Source organism: Grampus griseus (assembly GCF_964374135.1).
Source record: "Grampus griseus genome assembly, chromosome: 1".
NCBI lineage: Eukaryota > Metazoa > Chordata > Mammalia > Artiodactyla > Delphinidae > Grampus > Grampus griseus.
Window position 1 is genome coordinate 145,185,271 of NC_139017.1, and position 25,617 is coordinate 145,210,887.

At 43.7% G+C, this 25,617-nt stretch overlaps 2 protein-coding genes across 3 annotated transcripts in view; both read right to left on the reverse strand.

Annotated features, from left to right (window-relative positions):
• Positions 1 to 21,070, reverse strand: part of NSUN4 (NOP2/Sun RNA methyltransferase 4) — a 33,347-nt gene extending 12,277 nt beyond the window's left edge. For both annotated transcript variants that reach the window (XM_082663851.1, XM_082663852.1), the window contains exons 1-4: positions 20,955 to 21,070; positions 16,730 to 17,073; positions 12,326 to 12,480; positions 8,898 to 9,058 (exon numbers count right to left, since the gene is read on the reverse strand). In XM_082663851.1, coding sequence (XP_082519977.1) covers positions 8,898 to 9,058; positions 12,326 to 12,480; positions 16,730 to 17,073; positions 20,955 to 21,047 — 753 coding nt within the window. In that variant the 5' untranslated portion in view covers positions 21,048 to 21,070. The remainder of the gene's footprint in view (positions 1 to 8,897; positions 9,059 to 12,325; positions 12,481 to 16,729; positions 17,074 to 20,954) is intronic.
• LOC309829598 (sperm head and tail associated protein-like) lies at positions 17,763 to 19,561 on the reverse strand (the record flags this gene model as incomplete). Its single annotated transcript, XM_082665602.1, has 3 exons — positions 17,763 to 17,788; positions 18,227 to 19,402; positions 19,519 to 19,561. 3 exons carry the CDS (start codon positions 19,559 to 19,561, stop codon positions 17,763 to 17,765), a joined length of 1,245 nt encoding a protein of 414 aa, XP_082521728.1.
• Positions 21,071 to 25,617: the final 4,547 nt, after the last annotated feature.

A 25,617-nucleotide genomic window follows, 5' to 3' on the forward strand; every position in this document is an offset into this window, starting at 1 on the left:
TGAATTAAGATGATCTGCTCTGATGTTAACTGTCAGCCTTAGGAAAATCAAATCCTTTCCAGAGGAAGATATCTAGAGCCTCAGATTATCCCTGCAATTCTTCACAAAAAATGTCTGGTATTCTAACAAAAAAATCACTAATACCAGGAGATAAAACCAAATGACCAAAAACCAAGAGAAAAAACAGATCATAGAAGCTGACCCATGAGATCCAAATACTAGAATTATCATAGTATTTGAAAAAATCATGCGTATGTTCAAGAAGTTAGATGAAAAGACATAAAATTTTATCATTTCTAATTTCTACAGAACTAGAATTTTTTTTAAATAATCAGCTGGAAATTCTAAAACTGGAAAATATAATAACTGAAATCAAGAACTCAATAGATGCAGTGAGAATATAAGTTACTGCAGCCACTATGAACAACAGTATGGTGGTTCCTCAAAAAATTAAAAATAGAACTATCATATCATCCAGAAATTCTACTTCTAGGTATTTACCTGAAGATAACAAAAACTTTACTTTGAAAAGATATCTGCACCCCCACGATCACTGCACCATTATTTACAATAGCCAAGACATGGAAACAACCTAAGTGCCCATCAACAGATGAATAAATAAAGAAAATGTGGAATATATATACAACGGAATATTACTGAGCCATAAAAGAGAAGGAAATTCTTCCATTTGAGACAATATGGATGGACCTTGAGGGCATTATGCTAAGTGAAATAAGTCAGACAGAGAAAGACAAATACTGCATGATCTCACTTATATGCAAAATGTGAAAAAAAAAAAAAGAAAGAAAGAAAGAGCTAGTAGATACAGAGAACAGAGTAGTGGTTACCTGAGGCAGGGAGTGGAAGGTGGGCACAATGGGTGAAGGTGATTAAAAGGTACAAACTTCCAGTTATAAAACAAATAAGTCCTGGGGATATAATGTACAACATGATCACTATAGTTAGCAATACTGTATTATATATTTGAAAGTTGCTAAGAGAGTAGATTTTAAAAGTTCTCAGAAGTTCCCTGGTGGCCTATTGGTTAGGATTCCGAGCTTTCTCACGCTATAGCCCAGGTTCAGTCCCTGGTCAGGGAACTGAGATCCCACAAGCTGCATGGTGCAGCCAAAAAGAAAGGTTCTCATGATAAGAAAAAAATTTGTGGGACTTCCCTGGTGGTCCAGTGGTTAAGACTGCATGCTTCCATTGCAGGGGGCACAGGTTCAATCCCTGGTCCGGGAACTAAGATCTCACAGGCCGCATGGCAGCCAAAAAAAAAGAAAAAAATTTGTTAACTATGTGTGGTGATAAATGTTAATTAACTAAACTTATTGTGATAATCATCTCACAATATATACGTATATCAAATCATTATGTTGTACACCTAAAACTAATACAATATTAACATGTATGTCAATTATTTCTCAATTTTTAAAAAGACCTCAACAGATGTATTTAACAGCTTATTAGACACAGGTAAGAAAGGACTGGTGAATCAGGTCAAACACGACATCCAGATTGAATCATGATGGAAAAAAGAGAAATACAGGAAAGAATATAAAACTTATATGGGACATGATGAAAAAGCCTAACATACATGTAATTAAAGTCCCAAAATTATGAGAAAAAAATGAAACAGAAAATTATATGAAGAGATAATGACTGAGAATTTTCTAAAACTGATGAGAAAATCAAACCACAGATTCAGGAAGCACTATGAACCCCAGGCAGGAGATATACACACCACCTTTAAAGGAGTTTTTTTTTTTTTTTTTGAGGGGGGGGCATGCCTCATGGCTTGTGGGATTTTATTTCTCTGACCAAGGACTGAACCCAGGCCCCGGCAGTGAAAGCACTGAGTTCTAAACACTGGACTGCCAGGAAATTCCCCTCAAGAAGTTTTAATAAGACTTATAGTTGACTTCTCAACAGAAACAATGAATAGCAAAATAAATAAGATCTTCAGGGACTTCCCTGGTGGTCCAGTGGCTAAGACTCCATGCTCCCAATGCAGGGGGCCCAGGTTCAATCCCTGGTCAGGGAACTAGATCCCATATGCTGCAACTAAAGATCCCGCACACCACAACAAATATCCCACGTGCCTCAACTAAGACCCAGTGCAGCCAAATAAATAAATAAATATTTTAAAAAATAAAAAAACAAGACCTTCAAAATGCTAAAAGGAAACAATTACCAATATAGAATTCTATGTCCAGTGAAATTATCTTTCAAGTATGGTTTTTAGACTCAATGTAATTCCTGGCAAAAGCCCTGAAAGTCTTGTTGTGTAAATTGACAAAATTTATGAAAATACAAAAGAACCAAGAAGAGCCAAGAGAAATTCAAAGATAAAGTTAGAGGATTTAGTATACCAGATATTAAAGACTTATTATAAAGCCACAGCAATGAAGACAGTATAGTTTCTTGAAAAGAAAGATAAATAGGCCAATAGAACAGAACAGAATCCAGAAACAAACCCACATATATATGGATACTTGATTTATGACAAAGGTGACAAGGTAGAGCTGTGGAAAACGAATAATCTCTTCAATAATTGATACTGGGTCAACTAAATACCATTTTTAGTATCCTAACTTTGTTCACTACACATAAAAATCAGTTCCAACTGGACTGTAAATCTAAGTGACAAAGGTAAAACAAAAATGTTTCTAGGGCTTCCCTGGTGGCACAGTGGTTGAGAGTCCGCCTGCCAATGCAGGGAACATGGGTTTGTGCCCCGGTCCAGGAAGATCCCACATGCCGTGGAGCAGCTGGGCCCGTGAGCCATGGCCACTGAGCCTGCACGTCCGGAGCCTGTGCTCCGCAACGGGAGAGGCCACAACAGTGAGAGGTCCGTGTACCACAAAAAAAAAAAAAAAAAAATGTTTCTAGAAGGTAGTACTAGAATATCTTTATTACCTTAGGGTAGGCAAAGGTATCTTAAATAAGACCTAATGTGAAGAAAAGGGAACCCTCCTACACTGTTGGTGGGAATGTAAATTGGTACAGCCATTACAGAAAACAGTACAGAGGTTCCTCAAAAAACTAAAATAGAGTTGCCGTATGATCCAGCTATCCCACTCCTGGGCATATATCCAGACAAAACTATAATTCAAAGAGATACATGCACCCCTATGTTCCTAGCAGCACTATTCACAATAGCCAAGACAAGGAAACAACTTAAATGTCCACTGACACATGAATGGATAAAGAAGATGTGGTACACATATATAATAGTATACTATTCAGCCACAAAAAAGAATGAAATAATGCCATTTGCAGCAACATGGATGGACCTAAAGATTATCATACTAAGTGAAGTAAGTCAGAAAAAGAAAGACAAATACCATATGATATCACTTATATGTGGAATCTAAAATATGACACAAATGAACTTATATACAAAATAGAAACAGATTCACAGACATAGAGAACAGACTTGTGGTTGCCAAAGGGGAGAGGGGTTGGGGGAGGGATGGATTGGGAGTTTGGGATTAGCAGGCGCAAACTATTATATATAGAAATAACCCAGGAAACTATATTCAATATCCTGTGATAAGCTATAATGGAAAAGAATGTGAAAAAGACTGTATATATATTTGTATAACTGAATCACTGTGCTGTACAGCAGAAATTAACACAACACTGTAAATCAACTATACTTCAATAAAATAAATTAAAAAAAATAAGACCCAAAAGCATTAACCATTGTGACAAATTAGACTACATTAAGAACTTCTGTTTCATCCTAAGAGGGTGAAAAGATAAGTTACAGAGCGGAAGAAGATATTTATAATACATATATATAAAGGACTCATATCCAGAATACATAAAGGAACACTCACACATTAAAAAGAGACAAACAGGGCTTCCCTGGTGGCGCAGTGGTTGAGAGTCCGCCTGCCAATGCAGGGGACGCGGGTTCATGCCCCGGTCCGGGAAGATCCCACATGCTGCGGAGCGGCTGGGCCCGTGAGCCATGGCCGCTGAGCCTGCGCGTCCGGAGCCTGTGCTCCGAAACGGGAGAGGCCACAACAGTGAGAGGCCCACGTACCGCCAAAAAAAAAAAAAAAAAAAAAGAGACAAACAAGAGGACTTCCCTGGTAGTCCAGTGGTTAAGAGTCCACCTTCCAATGCAGGCAACACAGGTTCAATCCCTGGTCAGGGAACTAAGATCCCACATGCCATGGAGCAACTAAGCCCGTGCACCACAACTAGAGCCCGTGTGCTGCAACTACAGGGACCACAGGCTCTGGAGCTCACGCCACAACTACTGAGCCCGCGAGCTCTGGAGCCCACGTGCAACAACTAGAGAGAAGCCCGCATGCCTCAACGAAGAGCCCATGTGCCACAATGAAAGATCCCGCGTGCCGCAACTGAGACCCGACGCAACCAAAAATAAATAAATAAATAAGAAGTAAATCCTTAAAGACAGACAGGGAATTCCCTGGTGGTCCGGTGGTTAGGACTCCACACTTTCACTGCTGAGGGAATGTGAGGGAATGGGTTCAAACCCTGGTCAGGGAACTAAGATTCCACAAGCCCCATGGTGCGGCCAAATAAATAAATAAAATAAAAAGTAAATAAAATTTAGAAGTAAATAAATAAAAATAGACAGACACATTAAAAAGAGACAGATAATAGGAAAAACAGGCAAAAGACTTGAATTCTCACTTCAAAAAAAAATAGCCAATCAACACATGAAAAGGTGTCCAAACTCATTAGTCATCAGTGAAACAAAAATTAACATCACAATGCAAATACCATTATACGCCCATCAAAATGGCTAAAGTGAGGAAAAAATAGTGTATACACACACACACACACACACACACACACACATATTTTTTTTGGCCACATCACACAGCATGCGGGACACAGGATATTAGTTTCCCGACCAGAGATCAAAGCCGTGCCCCCTGCAGTGGAAGCACAGAGTCTTAACCACTGGACCACCAGGGAAGTCCCAAAATAGTATATGTTGATAAGGTTGTGGAACACCAGGAATTTTCATGCACTGTAGGTAGGAATGTAAACTCGCACAATCACTTGGAAAACTTTGACAGTAGTGACTAAAACTGAACATATACATACTCTATGACTCAGAAATTCAACAGGAATGTGTACATAGTGCAACAAAACACATTTACAGGAATGATCACAGCAGTGATGTTTGTAATAGCCCCAAACTGGAAGTGACTCAAATGTCTCTTACGAATAGAATAGACTATAAATTCTGTATATACACCATAATATATAATACAGCAACAACAATGAATAAACCACTGCCAGGGGCAACAACATGGATGAATCTCACAAACATAATGAGAGAAAAAAGTCAGACAAGAGTACATAATATATGATTACATTTATATGAAGTACATCCATGGTTTTAGAAGTCAGAATAGTGATCACCTCTAGGAAGACAGAAAGGGGCATAAGAGAGTTTCTGGGATGCTGGTAGTATCATACTTCTTGAAAGGGTAGTAATAATATATTTCACTATAAGATCATTCTTTAAGCAGTACATTGATGATTTGATCACTTCTGTTATACTCAAACAGAAAAATTGTTAGAAAATTATGAAAGGTGATAAAAATGACCACAAAATTTAAAGGGAGGGCTTCCCTGGTGGCGCAGTGGTTGAGAGTCCGCCTGCCAATGCAGGGGACACGGGTTCGTGCCCCGGTCTGGGAAGATCCCACATGCCGCAGAGCGGCTGGGCCTGTGAGCCATGGTCGCTGAGCCTGCGCATCCGGAGCCTGTGCTCTGCAACGCAATGGGAGAGGCCACAACAGTGAGAGGCCCGCATACCACAAAAAAAAAAAAAAAATTTTAAAGGGAAACAAGCTTCCTTGAGCAAGTGTTAGCAGAAACAACCACCAGTAGAATTAAACCCCCAAAGAGTTTTCATATTGAAATTATCTAATGTAGAATTAAAATATAAACCTTCCTGGGACTTCCCTGGTGGCACAGTGGTTAAGAATCCACCTGCCAATGCAAGGGACATGGGTTCGAACCCTAATCTGGGAAGATCCTACATGCCACAGAGCAACTAAGCCCATGCGCCACAGCTACTGAGCCTGCGCTCTAGAGCTCGTGAGCCACAACTACTGAAGCCCATGTGCCTAGAGCCCGTGCTCCGCAACAAGAGAAGCCACCGCAATGAGAGGTCTGCGCACCGCAACCAAGAGTAGCCCCCACTCGCACCAACTAGAGAAAGCTTGTGCACAGCAACGAAGACCCAATGCAGCCAAAAATAATTAATTAAATAATTTAAAAAAATATATATATATATAAACCTTCCTAAATAAAGTAAAACAAACACAGTAAATAATTTGACAGAGCCAAAATCAAATATATCGTGACAATTGTTTTAAAAGAATAAAATTTACAGATTCGTTCACAAAGCAAAACCCAACTCTATGCAATATATAAGAGACATATCTAAAAGGAAGTGATTTAACAAGGCTAAATATAAAGAGATGGGTAAAGGTATAACTGCAACACCTATAAAAAGAAAGCTGTGAGTGGGGAGGCAGGTAGGTATCTTGCCATGAAAATGCAGAGCTCTGGCACTCCAGCTGATGGCCAGGTAGAGTTGGGGGAGAGATAGAGTTATCAAGGGTGTATGGAGCCCTGAGATAGTATTCTTCTTTGCATTTAAAGTGCTTCACCCTTGCCTAACACGTAGTATGTGTTACTATGTTATAGTGTGCACAACTATTTGTTCAACAAATAAATTAACAAAGACATCTTCAGGACATTAAAGCTGTTTTCAAATGTCTGAAGCATTTTGATGTGAAATGGGAGGCAGCTCACTGTTCTAAAAGGCATAGCTAGGACCGATGAATGGAAATAATATAATAAGGATTGTGATGATGACAATATTATTAAATGCTTTCTATATACCAGAAGCTATGCTAAATGCATTCTTATTTAATCTTCACCTATGTGATAGGCACTACTATTATCCTTATTTTACAGATGAAGAAACTAAAGCTTAAACTGAAAGGTTAACTTGCCCAAACTTCTCTGGCTGATAAGTGATAGAGCCAGGACTCCGCCAGGATCCATACTGCTTGGATCTCCGCAACTAGAGAAAAAACCTGCACACAGCAACAAATGCAGCCAAAAATAAATAAAATAAAATAAATAAATTTTTAAAATTAAAAAATATATATGAAATGACTTTCAACTTCATTCATAACAAAATGCAAATTAGATGCTTCAGTTTGGCAAAAAACAAAAAGTTGGACAACATCAACGGTGGCAGGATATGAGGAAACAGTACTCTTATTCATTACCAGTAGAAATGAAACTGATTTGGCCTCCATAGGGAGTGATTTAGTAACCTCTGTCAATATCCTAAGTACATATAAACTGTTATCCAGCAATTATACTCCAAAAACAAAAACAAAAGCTTGAACTTCAAGGCACATTATTAAATTTAAATAAATACAAAGTTCAGAATAGTAAACATAATATACTACCATTCCTTTTTTTTTTTAACATCTTTATTGGAGTATAATTGCTTTACAATGTTGTGTTAGTTTCTGCTGTATAACAAAGTGAATCAGCTATATGTATACATATATCCCCATATCCCCTCCCTCTTGTGTCTCCCTCCCACCCCTCCATGTGGTCACAAAGCACGGAGCTGATCTCCCTGTGCGATGCAACTGCTTCCCACTAGGTATCTATTTTACATTTGGTGGTGTATATATGCCAATGCTACTCTCTCACTTCGTCTCAGCTTACCCTTGCCCCTCCCCGTGTCCTCAAGTCCATCCTCTATGTCTGCGTCTTTATTCCTGTCTTGCCCCTAGGTTCATCAGGACCATTTTTTAATTTTCAGATTTCATATATATGAGTTAGCATACAGTATTTGTTTTTCTCTAGCAAAAGGTATTTGTTTTTCTCTTTCTGACTTACTTCACACTGTATGACAGACTCTAGGTCCATCCACCTCACTACAAATAACTCAATTTCGTTTCTTTTTATGACTGAGTAATATTCCATTGTATATATGTGCCACATCTTCTTTATCCATTCACCTGTCGATGGACACTTAGGTTGCTTCCATGTCCTGGCTATTGTAAATAGTGCTGCAATTAACATTGTGGTACATGACTCTTTCTGAATTATGGTTTTCTCAGGGTATATGCCCAGCAGTGGGATTGCTGCGTCGTATGGTAGTTCTACTTTTAGTTTTTTTTTTTTTTTTTTTTACTTTTAGTTTTTTAAGGAACCTCCGTACTGTTCTCCATAGTGGCTGCACCAATTTACAGTCCCACCAACAGTGTGGGAGGGTTCCCTTTTCTCCACACCCTCTCCAGCATTTATTGTTTGTAGATTTAAAATACACATTTATATTTGTATATACACAAAGAAAATATTTTAAGAGGATACAGTAGAAAATACAGACAATAGTCATCTGGAGGGAGAGGAAGTAGATGGCTGTGAGACAGGAGTAAGAGGGAAACATACTTTTCCCTGGATACCATGCTGTGCCTTCTACATTTTGTACCATGTACTGTATTAATATTCAAAAATAAATAAAATGAGCTTATTCATATTAATTTAATGAGGGTTACTGTGCAACCAAGTGAGTTGCAAAATAAAATAAGCCTAATAATTTTTTTTCCAGTCAGACAGGTTAAAACTCTTTTTGCTAATTGCCTCTAATGAAGATAGTAGCCAGTTATCTAAACTGAACTAACAATTCTACAGATGGCTGTTTTCACCAAATCACCCATGGAGAGTTGGCCAGGTCCACAGTCAGCCGTACATGCTCAAATATATATGGCTAGATCTTACCCCCTCAGGGCCTAGAGCCAGGATGGGGATGCCAGATTTGGCTAGCTGGATGTCCCAGGTCAGGAATCACTCACCCGGTCATAGATGTCCCCCTCCAGTTCTCCCCACTTCCTTCCATCCCATGATGTGACTCGAACTCGATTCCTATCCCTGACATCTTGAGGCACATAGCTGTGAAGGACCTTCTGTAGTCTGCCTGCTCGTGAAGTGGAGAGATCATTGGCAGCGAGATTGCCTGTGGGAGCATAAATTTTAGGATTGTTTTTTCTACTTCTGTAAAAAATGCCATTGGAATCTTGACAGGGATTGCACTGAATCTACAGACGTTTTGGGTAGTATGAACATCTTATGCCCGCAGGAATAAAGCAACTTCAGAGGCCACAGCAAAAGAAAACAACCCACCAGCAATGGTGCTAATGGAGAGTCAGACCAATTCTCAGGCATAGCCAATCAATGCAGACCCCAGGGGCAGGGGCAGGTGGAGGAGAAACGTTTATTACATGCATAGCACAGTACTACACACTCCGGAGTGGGGGGTTGCAAAGGCAAACACCGACATAGGCCAGAAAGGTTATGTAAATAAATAAAGCAGACCAGGTTAAAACATTTATTTCTAAAGAAATACGTTCTCTCCCACTTTTCTTGAAATATGTGTCTCTCTTCATCTTTGGTAGATACTACACATTATTTACCCAAAATTTACTCTCCTCTTATTCCTTAGTAATAGAACTCCAATTTTATTTGAGGGAGGGGGAAGCAATATTCCCCAAAACACTACATTTCCCAGCCTCTTTTGACAACCAAGTAAGACTATATGACTAAGTTTTGGTCAATGAGTTGTAGGCAGAATTATTGTGTGGGACTTCTGGGAAAATGTTTAAAAGGAGTTGATACAATCAGGAGATGTGCCCCTTTTGTTCAGTCTTTTCTTCCTGCCTGGAATTTGAATGTGATGACTGAAGTTCCAGCAGTCATGAGGACCACAAGGCAATCCTGGGGATGGAAGCCAGCAATAAAATAGGTTGCAAAAAGAAAGAAGTCCAAGTCCCCTAATAATTGTGGAGTCTCCATACCAGCCCTGGACTGCCTATATCCCAACTCTCTGTAAAAGAGAAATAAACATTTCTTCTTTAAGCCAGTTAGTTGAGTTTTCTATTGTATATGACCAAATCTAATCCTAAATGATTCATCATCTTTCTTTCATTTTCCCTTTTGTGATAGACACGAGTTCAAGAAATATCTCACTTTGCTCTTGGCTCTACTATAAGAAATAATATTACTGCAAGCTTAATGATAAATGGCAACTGATACGTGGCCTCAGAGTCAAGGAGTGAAAGGGAGCAGTGGGCACTGTGGCACTGTGGTGAAGAACTAGAGAATACATACCTTATCCAATGGTGAACCAGCTTAGTCTTCCCACAAAGAAATATGTCCCAATTTTTGAGGGCACTCAAAGAAGTCAAAATTGGATTCTCTGCTCAAGAGGAATTTGCAGCAGGATATCAACTGAGAAAAGAAAAGCTGGGCTCCAGTTCTGGCTCTACCTCCAACTCATGTAAAAGATTCAAGTTATTGGGCTTCCCTGGTGGCGCAGTGGTTGAGAGTCCGCCTGCGCAGGGGACGCGGGTTCGTGCCCCAGTTCAGGAAGATCCCACATGCCGCGAGCGGCTGGGCCCATGAGCCATGGCCACTGAGCCTGCGCATCCGGAGCCTGTGCTCTGCAACAGGAGAGGCCACAACAGTGAGAGGCCCACGTACCGCCAAAAAAAAAAAAAAAAAAAAGATTCAAATTATTTAATCTCTCTAGAGCTCAATTTCCCCCTCCATAAAATATGAGGGCTGGTCCCTTCTTACCCTGTAATTCCTATCTCCTTGGGATCACAGAGTCATTTGAGTGAGGAACTGGGATAAGGGTGAGGTGTTGGTAATTCAGCATACCTTAGAAAAGCAACTCTCAGTTACTTCTCCTTGGCCCTTCTTCCTCTTCTGAGTGCAGTCCCTCCTCAACCAAGTAACCCTACCTTATCCATTCCCCCTTCTGATGGATTCTCACAGCACTCAGTCAGATTAACACAGCCCAGTACACAGGCTGGGCTCCCTTGAATTGGACCCCTTAAACCATATCAACATTTCTTCTCCATTCTCTCTGGACTTCCAGAGCTGGTGATCAAATGTGGTACCTCTCTGAATCACCTGTAGGACCTACCTTGAGGCTGGAAGCTGACTCAAACTGTGCAAGTTGGCTAATGAGAACTGGAAAAGAAGGATCCAGGCCCAACAAAAAGGCTAGGGCATATGGCAAGTTAAGCCTGGCTGAGCTCCAGGATCAGTGTGAAAAATACAGCCCCCTTGTGGATATTTCTCAAGATAAAAATACTGCCTATTTAAGGCAGGATGTTGGCCAACGGATGGTTGAAGTGAATACTTACAATGTATAAGGCCCAGCCTGGGCTATACTATTGAGTAAGACTTGGGCCTGTCCTCAAGGAATTTATAATCTTGAGGAGGAAGAAGATGCATACGCAGTAAAGCTCTGATGCAAGGCTAATGTGCTAACAGTTGCAAAGGTGATGCCCATGGTGTGGGAGCACAGGAGACAGAGGCAGCACTTCTCAACTGGCCAGCAGGGATCACGAGGGAAGACTTCCAGGAGGTGGTACACTTGAGCTGAGGCTGGAAAGCTTAAAGGGCATTGACAGGCCAGCTGTGATAAGGTGGGGGTATTCCAGAGAGAATCCATAACATGGCAAAGTTGGAGGCTTATTCAGGCAACAAAGAATAGCAGGTTTTGGCAGAAGCACATAAAGCCTGGGGCAGAATGACACAGTAAAGCTATAACGGGGGACTTCCCTGGTGGTGCAGTGGTTAAGAATCCACCTGCCAATGCAGGGGACACGGGTTCGAGCCCTGGTCCAGGAAGATCCCACATGCCTGGAGCAACTAAGCCTGTGCATCACAACTACTGAGTCTGCGCTCTAGAGCCTGTGAGCCACAACTACTGAAGCCCGCGCACCTAGAGCCTGTGCTCCACAACAAGAGAAGCCACTGCAGTGAGAAGCCCACTCACCGCAACTAGAGAAAGCCCGTGTGCAGCAACGAAGACTCAACGCAGCCAAAAATAAATAAATTTATTAAAAAAGGAAAATAAAGCTATAACAGGCTGCTGCAGCCAGATCTTATCACTTTAGCTGGCAGGCTAAGGAAATGGAACTTAATCTTAGACACAAAGTAAACAGATGCAGAGGGATGAAAGTGTCATGTGGTAGATTAATCAGGGCTCTGTTTTAATCTGCCTTCAGAGACCTTGCTCTGATCACCAGTCTTCCCTGGCCAACTAACAGAGAAAGAGAGAAAATCATTGCAAACAGAAAAAACACACCAGCTTAGCAAGCAAGCACTATTCTACCTGTGACCCAGACCAGAAAGCCCATCATATTTAGTGTGCCCTTGACTGGGTGAGGTCGGGAGCCCTCCCTGCCAAGACACCAGCCCTCTGACTTACGGCAACAGCCAGTCTGAAGCAATGCTAGTGTCTTTCCCCCAGGGGCGGCACACAGGTCAAGCACAGTGTCACCAGGCTGCAGGCCGAGGGCCAGGACAGGCAGCAAGGAGGCAGCATCCATCAGGTAGTAATCCATGACACCCAGGCTGCCAAGCCTAGAAGAGAGGAGACCACCTTAGAGTCAAATTCCAAGTCAGGAGACCCACTGGAAGTCAAGGTCACAAGTCCATGCCCTCAGGGGCTACTGAGCTCTACTCAGCAAAAACTAATTTCTCAGACCCACACTCAGTTGTGTACTTACTCACTCATTCATCTACATAGCAGCCAGAGCAGCCTTTTAAAACATAGATCAACTCACTCTATTTCAGCCAACCAGCCATCTTGCTATTCCTTAATTAAGCCACGCATACTCCTGTCTCAGGCTTTTGTAGTTGTTGTGCTTTTTGCCTACAACACTCTTCCTCCAAATAACCCTCATTTGCTTCCTCACTTCTTTCAGGTCCTCCTCAAAAGTTACCTCATCAAAGAGGCACTGGCATACCCTGACTACTCCAACTAAAAATAGCAGCCCCCTACTCCCATCTATCTATCTTGCATTCTTTTTCTTTAAAGTATTTATTATTCACTTTATATGTATAGGTTTGTGTGTATTTTACCCCTTCTCTCTCTCCCTATTAGAATGAAGGTAGGGACTTTGTCTTGCTTTGTTCATTATAACATCCCCAACACCTGAAACAGTGAATGGCATGTAGTAGGAACTCAGTTTTATTAGGTTACATATTGAGATACAAAGTGCTTTGTGGGTTCAGGAAAGAGTGCCATCCACTGTGCCTGTCAGAGTCAGAGTTACCTGAGTTAGATCTGATGAAGGAATGGGCCTTCATTCGGTTAAAAAAAAAAAGGGAAGAGGAGCATTCCAAGCAGAAGAAAAAAGAAAAAGCAAAGGCACAGATGCATGCAAACTCATAACTTCTTTCAGACACAGTGAGAAATCTGGTGTGTTAGAAATACAAGGTACATTAGATTGAAGTTGGAAAGCAGATAGAGGCCAAGGTGGTAAAAGGTCTTAAACCCTATGCTAAGGAGTTTGGACTACAACCTGTAGGCAGTTACCAAAAGTTTTTAAAGAAAATGACATGGGGGCTTCCCTGGTGGCGCAGTGGTTGAGAGTCCGCCTGCCGATGCAGGGGACACGGGTTCGTGCCCCAGTCCGGGAAGATCCCACATGCCACGGAACGGCTGGGCCCGTGAGCCACGGCCGCTGAGCCTGCACGTCCGGAGCCTGTGCTCTGCAACGGGAGAGGCCACAACAGTGAGAGGCCCACGTACCGCAAAAAAAAAAAAAAAGAAAATGACATGATTGGCTAGTTAGAGTTTTAGAAAGCTAGGTGGGCTACAAAGAACAAATTAGAAACAGAGACACCAGTGGGAAAGCTGTTACAAGAGTCCAAATGAGAGCTAATAAGGCATGGAGAGAGGCAGCACCCATGTGGGTAGAGAGAGAGGGACAACAGACAGGTTGTTGTCACAGAAGGCCTTCTCACTCCCAACCCACTTGTCATAAGGGCAACTGTGGTGCAGCCATTCAGCCTGAGACACGGTTCAGCGCGGAGAGCCTTTGGCGACAGCCTCTGGCGACAGCCTCAAGGAGGCAGAAACTTGGTCCTTGCTGACCTGACAAGAAGGCTCTGGAAGAAAGATGTGACAAGATATAAGACAGAGCGCCACTGAGAATCAGCTATAAGACCTACAATCCCCAGTCTCGAGGTCATAACACCTCTGGCGTTCACAAATGGGCGCAGGCCATGATAGGATATTTTCAAAGTCAAATCACACTTTGTGCCGCAACTACTGAGCCTGCACACCACAACTACTGAAGCCTGCGCGCCTAGAGCCTGTGCTCCGCAACAAGAGAAGCCACCGCAATAAGCCTGCGCACCACAAAGAAGAGTAGCCCCTGCTCGCCGCAACTAGAGAAAGCCTGCACGCAGCAACAAAGACCCAACACAGCCAAAAATAAATAAACTTTAAAAAAAAAAAAAGCAGCACAACAATTTCTCAATTTCAGGAGGTTCCTGGACTCCCTAAATACATCCTTGAACTCCCAAGAGATTAAGATCCCCTTGATTTACAGGGAGCCCATCAAGACAAGAAGGAAAAAAAATTCAAACATAGAGGGCTGCTTCCCCCACTACTCTCCGGATGTCCTCAGGCAACTTAGGAAACCACATGGGTCTTACTCCATTGATCTGCCTAAAGCCAGTGCCTCCAAATTGGTCTCTAATCCTGCTCCCATCTATGCCCTCCTCACAGTGACTAAAATGATCTTCCTGAAGCACAACCTTGATAGGAATAACATCGATATTGCAGGTACTATACTAGGTGTTTAATATGCATCATTTCCTTTAATCCTCACCACAACCCTGTGAGGCAGGAGAACCCAGATTCTAGAGCCTGACTGCCTGGATCTCAAATCCAGCCCAGTTGCTCATCAGTTGTGTGACCTTCTGCAAATTACTCAACTTCCTGTGCCTCAGTTTCCTCATCTGTAATAAGAGTACCTATCAGATAGGATTAGTGTAAGAATTAAAGGAAGTAATAGAAGACAAGTACTTAGAACAGTAGCTGGCACAGTGAGCTATACTGTCAGCTATTACTACCATTACTTTCCAGATTATTTTCCTGATAAGGAAACCAAGGCTCAGTTATCCAATGCCACACGTCTAATAAGTGGTGAAGACAGGATCCAAACCTAGGTTTTCTTAACCACTGTACATTATTACCTTTCCTCTACTCAGAAACCGTCTTCAGTGGTTCTCTAGAACAGATGAACGTATTGCAATTACAGCAATATGAATTAAAAGGCACATGTCTGAAGCTGCCCAGCCCTGGTAATTCCAGCCATTTATAAGCAACCCTGGACCACCAGGAAAATCCCCTTCCCCCAACCTGAAAGCTCGTGACATTCAAGATTCCCACACATGGCCCCCATGTACTTTTCCAACCTCATCTCTTACTTCTCTTAAGCATGCAGTCTTCCCTCAAACCAGCAGCTAAGACAATTGCAAAAGCCTCCTAATTTACAACTCCATTTCTTGCCCCTCTCCAATCTATTTTCCACACAGCAGCCAGAATGATATTTTAAAAATTCAGATCTGATCATGTTATTCCCCAGCTTAAAACCTTTCATGGCTGGGGTTTCCCTGGATGCCCAGTGATTAAGACTCTGAGCTTCCACTGCAGGGAGCACAGATTCGACCCCTGGTCAGGAAACTAAGATCCTGCATGCCACACGGTGTGGCCAAAAACAAACAAAAAACCACCAACAACAAAACAAACAAACCAACCTTTCATGGCTCCCTCTTCCTTTTAGAGAAAAAGTCCATGATCCCATAAGGCCTGTAAAACCTTCAAAATCTGTCTCTAGCCCTCTTCTGTAGCCTCACATCACTCTCCCATCCCCACTTCCAAGCCACCAGCTTTAATTCCTACTCGGCTTTCAGGTCTTAGCTTAAATTTCACTTCCTCAGCATTAGATCTCCTAACTGTAAGACTTCATAGCATCTTGTACTTTTTTCTGTAGCACTTATCACAACCATAAATAGTTTTTTAAAAGTTATCTCCCTCACTAGGCCGCAAGCTCCATGAGGACTTGTGCACTTAAGAGTGCCTAGCATTTGGCAGACAATAAATATTTGTTGAATGAATGAATCAGTCCTTCAAAGATCAATTCCCACATCCTACAGCTAACACTGAGCTCTCCTTTTCTCAATTTAGCATTTTATTACAGTCTTTTTTCATTCAACTTCATATACATCTGAGCATTGGATAAGATGACTGGAAGGACTCCTTTTTTTTTACCCCAGTCTGGTCTGGTACTAACTTTGTGTCCCTAAGCAAGCCCTATTTCCTAGGCAAGTCCCACCTCTTATTTGGTATCATGAGGTTACTTGTCCTACTCACTATGATGGGGGCAAGTGAGAAAGCAGTTGTAAATAACACACATTTTAACTGGAGAGGGTGCTCATGTAAAAAGGTTTTTTGTTTTTTTTCTTACTTAGGCGGTAGAAGTGGGGCACTTAAGCAGGTTCAAAGTGCAGGTTCTGAGGTCAGACTGCCTAGGTCTAAATACTAGCTTCACCACTTACTATCTAAGGGACCTAAAGCAAGTAAGTACCTTAACTTCTCTGCACCTCAGTTTCCTCAAATGTAAAGAAAAACAATAATATTACCCACCTCAGAGGGCTGTTGACAGAACAAAAGGAGATAATGCCCAGCATGTATAAGTACTCAGTAAATATTAGCAATATTAAGATCCCTATTAAACAGGACAGGAGCGGTGCCTCTTCCTGTCTACTTCCAACAGACACTCAGAACAGCCCTAGCCACAGCTCCAGATCCTACCTGGCAGGAGGGAAACGGCTGACATCCCCTCTGGCGAAAGTGAAGCATCGAAGGTTTGGACTGCAGGCCCAGGAGGCAGGGGGTGGAGCTGCAGTTTGGCCATTCTCAGGTTCTGGTTCCCCGTGGAAGATAGCTTCATTCACGAAGTCCCTTGCATTCAGCTGCTCCAGCTCAGCACTCACACGATCCCAGGCAGCAAAGTTATTGACCAGTGCACCATACTTCTGCTCTGAGAGGAGACTGACCCGGATCGATGGCCAAAGATCCCCAAATTGCACACTGTAGGTCATGTCAAAATTCTGCAGAGCCAGTCGAGTGGCAGGAAATTTGGGCTCTGTGGCAGCCTAAAAGAATGAGAACAGGCCTATTGGTCTTCCAGTCTTGCCTCTATCCCCTTACTGCCTGACCCCACCAGTAGTACCTCAGAGCGCTGGGGCAAACGTGGATCCAGCTAGTGCCCACTCCTCTTTGCACCCTGTCTTTGCATCCTGCCTCTGCCTGCCAAAGAAGTATGTGAGAGACAAGCAGTGGGGAACCAGCCTTTCTATCTCAGCGTTGTGAAGGTAAGCTATAGCTCTCACAATAGCATGTGGGGGTCACCAATAAAGAGGATACTCCTTTGAGGCCTTGGAGGGGACTCTTGAGAAGAGTCTACAGCAGGTTGGTAGAAACTATGTAGGCCCTGGGTGAAGCATCAAGCTTAAAAATAGAAGATGTTTTCTTTCTCAACAGTCCTTCCATTTTCTAAAGCACGTTCATGTCTCCTAGTTTAGGTGAGCACCACAAGAGATGGCGCAGTGGGATACAAAAAATATCAACCTTCTACATTTGATGGAGAGATGAGGGTAACTTACCTAAGGTCATGCAGTGACTGACACCACAATGCTCAGAATCACAGGGCTGGGGGTCATTTTGGGAAAGTCCCCAGACTCCGGGAAGGTGGGATGAGGAGAGCTCACAGAAACCTTGAGGCGTGAACAAAAGTGGGGACTTACAGGATGACTGCTATGAGGGTAGCAGAGAGGGGCATGAGTCAGGCTTGAAGAGCACAGAAGTAGACTGAAAGGGAAAAAAGGCCTCAGCTGAGGAGTCCACAAGTTGGTCCTGGTTGCCACAGCTGGGATGCTTGCTATGGCTGGCAGCCCTGTTACTGTCTATGAATTTTGCTTTAGCCTGGATTTTTGGATTTTTGGTCAGAACTCTTTCTCTGCTCTCATTTCTTGTTATGGTGGGGACTCTTGCTCCGACCTTGACTTTTGCTACGGTGGGGACTCTTGCTTCGGCTCCGACTTCTGTTACGGAGGGCACTCTTGATCGGGCCCTGACTTTTGCTATGTTGGGTACTTTCGCTCTGGCTCTGACTTTCAAAAAGTTGAGGACTCCCACTCTGCTCCTGATGTATGCTTTGATGGGTACCATGGCTCCCATTCAGACTTCTACTAAGATGGAAACTCTTTCTTTGACTCCAATTTGTGCTAGGGCTATGGGTACTCTCACTCTGGCTCCAACTTGTGCTTTGGAGGGTGCTCTGGCTGTCACTACTCTGGCATTCACTAACAACAACAGTCAAACTACAGTTGGCATTAGTGCTACAGCTGGAATTCTTGGATGAAGACAAAGGACAGCTGTAGGGGATCTGGGGAGACTCCTTGCGGCAGTCTCGAGAAACCACAGAGTAGACATGGAGGCCACAGGGCATAGTATCAAGATGGCCCCAGGCTCGGGGGGCAATCGGTAAATTTGGGGGGTCAAGGGGTGTTCTCAAAGGGATAAAAGAATAGATATGCATAGAACAAGGAGGCACCACAGGCTGGCGATGAGGTTGGGATGGGCCCCTGGGAGTGCTATAGGTGCCACAGCAGGGCACCACGGGCTGGTTATGACACTGAAGGGGACCTGTGGATTGATTGAGGGAACCAAAGAGTAGGCAGGGATTGCGGCAGGTGGGGGAAACCACAGAATACACATGGGTACTGCAGAGGGGTCCAATGGGGGGTCCTCGGGGGCTGGTCTGAGCATAACTATTGGGTAAGACAGGATCACAAGGAAGGCGAAGGGGAAGGGAAGTGGGGATAACTGTTTTGAGGGTTCTAGGGACCACAGTAGGTGTGGTAGTCCCTTGGGGAAGTTCTTTGGGGCAGGAATTTGAGCAAGTTGTGATGGATGTCACCATACAAGAAGGACCGGAGAGACCAGAAGGGCAGGAGGGAGGTGGAGAGGTGCTGGCCTTAGGCGACATGGGCCGGTCAGGAGGAGTGTGCTGGGTGACCAGGAAGTGACATCTGTGAGGAGCACATGGCTGTTTTAACTCTGAGGATTTGGGAGACTTAGCTTGGGGGCAAACTGGGATAGGGAGAGGGGGTTCCTTATAGCCTCTGCAGTGGGGTGCCTGGAGTGGAGACATAAACTGGTTGCCTGGAGGTGAAGGAAAGAAGGCAGAACAAGGACAGTGGGAGGACAGAGGAAGAGGTGGTTCCTGGGGACAGGGTGGACCAGAAATTGTAGTGCCTGAGGTTATGCAGACATAAGAGCTCCCACCAGTCTCCCAAGAGTAAATGGACTCAAAGCAAGGCTTCCTGGAAACCTGGGACTGGGGCGAGCAAGGAGAGCCAGTACTCCCAGGGGGTAGGCGGATGGCACAGTAAGGGCTCCCAGCGGCAGGTATGCTGGCATCTGGGGGAAGATGGGAATAGTGATAAGAGCCCTCCTGAGGTGAGCTGGGACAAGATGTACCTGCCTGAGAAGAAAGTGGGGAGCCACAGTAATTTTTCCGAGGACGGGGGTCAAGCTGTGGTTTAGGTTCACAAGCGTCTGGATGCTTAACGTGGCCATGGTAAAAGCTGCCAGTGGGTGGGGAAGATGTTGGGGAAAGAGGAGGATAATTATAACTCCTCCCTGAGGACCAGGAAGAGAGCAGAGTAGAGGTCATGGGCCCAGTTTCCAAAACCCTGTGAGAAAGAGGTGGGGAAATTATAGGTCTAGTTTCCATGGGCCAGTGAGCATGAGGAGGTGAAATTATGAGGTCAGTTCCCAGGGGCCTATGAGTAAGAGAAGGTGAAATTATGGGGCAAGTTCCCTGGGTCCCAGCAGCGATGGAAGGTGAAATCATGGGGCCAGTTTCCAAAGGCACATGAGTGAGGGGAGGGGAGGTCACCGGGTTGGTCACTGGGGCTGAATGGTATCCACCACAGTAACAGCGATAAGTGTGTTGGTCAAAGTAAGGGCCTTGGGGACAGGGACATGGTGTTCTCAGGGGACTGATCCAGCTGCAATAAGGGCTCCACAGACGGGCAAGGGGTGACCCCACAAGGCGGAACCGGTCAACACAAGGACTTGGGGGGGACGAACCCGAGAGGATAGGCTCCCGGCGGTAGGGCCTTCCTAGGAGTGGAGAACAGGGTTCAAAAGAACATCTTCCTGGGCGCAGGGGAGTCTGTGGGGGTGGGGAGAGGGAAGGTGGGGGTGGGGAAGGAATCGCTTGGGGTAGGGTGGGGGGCTGGCCAGTTATGCAAGAAATTCCAGGGCTACAAGTGAGGCCAGAGAAAGGATCTCTGGATAAGTGGGGAGAGCCCATGGGGTGAGAGGAGTCGCTGCACTTTTTGCCTGGGTTTGGGGGAAAGGCCGGGAGGGTGGCTACTGTAACTTCCTGGGCGCCAGAGGCGGCTCGAGGCTGAGAAAGGGGTTGAATCCTTTCCCGGAGGGCAGCGGAAGGAGAGAAGGGGAAGTCGCTATGTCACCTTCCTGGGGTGAGAGAGGCTGGGCTGGAAGGTTTAGGAGGAAAGGAGTATAAGAGGTCATGCGGTGGGGGCGGGGGGGGAGGGGAGAGGGAGGAGGAGAAAGGGGGAGGGGGAGGGAGGAAGGGAAGTGGAAGGGTTAGTGGGGGCCCAAGGGAAGGTAACCAAGAGCCGGGAAACAAGAGGCGAGACAGAACTGAAAGAATGAGGACGGAGGTGATGGCGTAACATAGAGGGGCGGAGTCTGGAGTCTGCAGACTTAAGAGGAAAAGCCGAAGACTTGTGACGAAATAAAAGGGCGGACAGAGGCGATGACGTTACAGATGTGAGAGGGAGGGGCCTAGTCACGCCCCCTGAGGGGCGGGGGACAGGAGGCCCAAGGCGTTCCAGAGGCGCTGGAGTAGCGAGCCTAACTGAGGGCGCGGGAAGTGGGAGGGCTGGAGAAGTTTCCCGAGGGATGGTGGCGAGACACTGCTGTCACGGGACCTTACCCATTTCTTCTTATGTCGTTGTCTCCGCGGGACTGTCATGAAGTCCGCACGCTTCAGCATGTCCCGCACACCTCTCCCTACCAGCGCAGCCATGTCTGCGTGCGCCGCCGGGTAGTTCCGACCGGAACCGCAAAGGGAGACGCGCAGGTTCCGGAGAGTTGGTGCGCCCCAGTGCGGACGAAAAGGGGAGAGAGTTAACGGCTCTTTCCTGGGGCTCTGCCCACCGATACGTCGCAGATGCAAACCCAGCCCAGCGTAGGGATCTTTTGAGGGTCTGGAAAAGAAGAATTTTTCGCAGAGAGTGGTGGCTCCGTTTAGATGCTTGTACAGACTCTGTAAAGTCCCGTAACCCAGTTAGGGGATCAGGGAGGACTGGTAGCTGACAGTTGAGTACTGAAGGAGTTAGGTAGGCAAAATGGAGCGAGAAGAGCCTTTTAGGCAGAAGTACAGAGAGACATCCTGAGGTAGAGAAAAACGAGGCTAGACTTCTAGGCAGAGGCGGTTTTATAGTGAAGCTAATTAGCTTAAGTTTCAGGACCTGTCATTTGCACTGCCCTTTTCAAGGCTCGTACCTAATTTTTGTATTATTTTTCTTAAAGAGGGTCTCCCAAATTTTTTAAGCTTCCACAGAACTTGACTCCACCACAGGAGCCAGTGGAAAGGAGGGTCATTATCAGATAATTGTTTTTAAAAATGAACATCTGATAGCCAGCGATCGGAGTAGGTGGGAGTAGGGCAGGAGATCAGATGAGAGAAGACCATGGTCTGGATTAGTGTGGTGGCAGTGAAGATGGAGAGAAGAAGATGGATTCCCCTTATAGTTCAGAGAAAGAAGTACAGGACTTGTTGACTGACTGACCCTATCTACACTAGTATATACTACACCACCAGTCAATAGCTGTCCTCTTACTCTGCTTTTATTCTTCTGACTTATTATCACCTGATATGTATTTATTTTCTTATAGTGTGCTAAATAATAATTTTCAAAAGGTTAAAAACATTACTTATAAAAATATAAAATGAACACATGCCAAAGATTTTATCATAATAAACTGCTTATCCATTATTATCCTAAATAATGAGGGAACCAGTGAGATGGTAAGACTTGTTCAAATGAGAATTTGAGTTTCAGAGATTTAGATTATCAGCCAAAGGAATGCTGAAATGAATTTGCTAATAGTTGCAAAAACATTAATATCCTATTAAGCAATAAACTATAATGTTGGGGATTATCTTTTACCAGAGAGAATTAAATTCCATCTCTACTGGACAAAAATTCATTTGCATTTCTATGGATAGGAATTATTTGCATTGCTCTCAGACAAGGTTTGCATTGCCATCAGTTTTCTACAAGTTAACCTCTACCCCTATAAAGTTGTAAGATAGCCTAGTCAATGTAAAGTCAATCAAAGGTATACCCCAGCACTACAATAAAAGATCACCCAGTAATCCTCTTCTGCCCATTTACAAGTTCTGGACAATTTTTCTGGATTTGTCTCCCCTCACTAGCATGTAATATTTAAAGAGCAAGGATTTTGTTTGATTCATTGTTGAATTATCATCACCTAGAATTGTATATGATACATTGTTGGCTCTCAATAAATATTTATTGAATGAGGGAGTGAAAAATGAGAAAGTAGGGATGTGAATGTAAATTTCTTTGAGAAGTTTGTTACAGGGACCTAGCAGTTGTAAGGTGGAGGGAGGTATATGTATAGAGAAAGGCCTTTTTTAAAAAAAAGCTCAGCGTTTCCCTGGTTGGCACAGTGGTTAAGAATCCACCTGCCAATGCAAGGGACAGGGGTTCGAGCCCTGGTCGGGGAAGATCCCACATGCCACGGAGCAACTAAGCCCGTGCGCCACAACTACTGAAGCCCGCGCACCACAGCTACTCAATCCACTTGCCTAGAGCCCGTGCTCCGCAACAAGAGAAGCCACCACAATAAGAAGCCTGCGCACTGCAACAAAGAGTAGCCCCTGCTCACCACAACTAAAGCCCACGCACAGCAACAAAGACCCAACGCAGCCAAAAATAAATAAATGAAATAAATCTATAAAAAAACAAAAATAAAAAGCTCATTGTAATAACCTATATGGGAAAAGAATCTGAAAAAGAATGGATATATGTATAACTAAATCACTTTGCCGTACACCTGAAACTAACACAACATTGTAAATCAACTCTAATATAAAATAAAAATTAAATTAAAAAAAAAGCCATTTAGGGCTTCCCTGGTGGCGCAGTGGTTGAGAGTGCGCCTGCCAATGCAGGGGACACGGATTCGTGCCCCGGTCCGGGAAGATCCCACATGCCGCGGAGCGGCTGGGCCCGTGAGCCATGGCCATTGAGCCTGCGCGTCCGGAGCCCGTGCTCCGCAACGGGAGAGGCCACAACAGTGAGAGGCCTGCGTACCGCAAAAAAAAAAAAAAAAAAAAAAGACATTTAAATCCAGATAAGGATCCAATGAAGAAAGATTCAATATACTAGAGAGGAGGTATCCCAGACACACCTGTTTTCAAAGGCTTACACCAAACATGGAGTGTCAGAACCACAGCCACAATCTCCCTGGGAAGGGGCCCTTCCACTCCAAACCTCAGTTTACCCATATAGAAATTGGAGGAACAAGGGAGAGAGGGTTGGACTACATCAGTGATTCTCAAATGTTTTGGTCTTGGGACCTCTTTAAAATCTTAAAAATTATTGAGAATTATTGAGATGTTTATTTTGTCTATCAATATTTACCAGCTTAGAAATTAAAACAGAAATTTTAAAAAATATTTATTCATTAAAAATAATAATAAGCCCATTACATGCTAACATAAATATCTTTATGAAAAATAATTGTATTTCCCTAAAAGAAATTTAGTCAGAAGAGTGGCATTGTTTTACAAATCTCTTGCAAATTCATGTCTGGCTTAATAAAACTAGATTCTCAGATATTCTTCTTCAATGTGTTGCAATATGTTGTTCTAGTTGAAGTATATGTAGAAAATCCAGCCTCACACAGATATGTAGTTAGAAAAGAGAGGGGTATTTTTATAGCCTTTATAGGTAACTGAGTATTCTTTGATACTACATCAAAATTTGACAAGTGATAGTTTCCTTCAAGGTTAGTGGCGGTGTAGAATCTGAAACCATATCAAAGAACTTTTCATAGTCTGTTACATTAAGATCTGTTGGTCTGTCATGCATAATTTTGTCAGATCTTACAGTGGTTATTTGGAAATTGTTGGTTCACTGAGTTATGCAGATCTTCCTTTTTTTTTTTTTTTTTCTGGCTGCGTTGGGTCTTCATTGCTGCATGTGGGCTTTCTCTAGTTGCAGCGAGCAGGGGCTACTCTTCGTTGTGGCTTCTCATTGCGGTGGCTTCTCTTGTTGCAGAGCACCAGCTCTAGGCGAGCGGGTTTCAGTAGTTATGGTGCACAAGCTTTGTTGTTCAGCAGCAAGTGGGATCTTCCCAGACCAGGGATCGAACCCATGTCCCCTGTATTGGCGGGCGGATTCTCAATCACTGCGCCACAAGGGAAGTCCCGGATCTTCCAAATGTTTTCACATTCATTATACAATATATATTTTTTAAAAATCACATTTGTTAATATCACTACTGATCTCATCAGAAAAGTCTTTCAATGTTAGGCAGCTTTTAAACTCACAGTGGCGCATACAAGTTTTTCAAAATCCTAATATTTCATTGAAAACGCAGATTTTATCTTTGGCAACAAATACTGTCAATTGTTTTCCTCGAAGTGGCAGGCTTACTTTTTTAACTTTTCAGGAAAATGCTAGCATATTAAAATACAATTGATTTTTGTCAACAGATCTTGTATCTTGAAACCTTGTTAAATGCAATTTTGTTTTGGTAACTTTCTTTGAAACCTTTTCAGATTTTCTGTGCACAAAGTCGTGTCTTTTATGAGGTCACTTTTACTTCTTTTTTCAAATCTGTATACCTTTTTTTTCTTTTGTCTTACTCCACTGGTTACGACTTACAGTACACTGTTGAACACAAGTAGGAGTAGTAGACAAGACATCTTACCTTGCTTCCATTCTTAGGGGGAACACATTCAGTATTTCACCATTATACATGATGTTAGCTGTAGTGGTTTCTATTTGTTTGTTTTAATATTTATTTGGCTGTGCCAGGTCTTAGCACATGCAGCAGGATGTGCAGGATCCTGCAGGATCCTTTTTTTTTTTTAATTTTTGGCTGCATTGGGTCTTTGTTTCTGCACACAGGCTTTCTCTAGTTGCGGAGAGCAAGCAGGGGCTACTCTTCGTTGCGGTGTGCAGGCTTCTCATTGCGGTGACTTCTCTTGTTGCGGAGCACGGGCTCTAGACACGCAGGCTTCTGTAGTTGTGGCACTCGAGCTCAGTAGTTGTGGCTTGTGGGCTCTAGAGCACAGGCTCAGTAGTTGTGGTGCACAGGCTTAGTTGCTCCGCGGCATGTGGGATCCTCCTGGACCAGGCCTCAAACACATGTCCCCTGCATTGGCGGGCGGATTCTTAACTGTGCCACCAGGGAAGTCCCTGTAATACATATTTTCTGTTTAAGATTTTCATCACTGGTTTTCAAAAAGTTGAAAATAAGTGACTTGTTGTGGTTTCTTTTGTGTTTATTCAGGTTGGGGTCTGTTGAGCTTCTGGGAACTGTGGATTTATAAT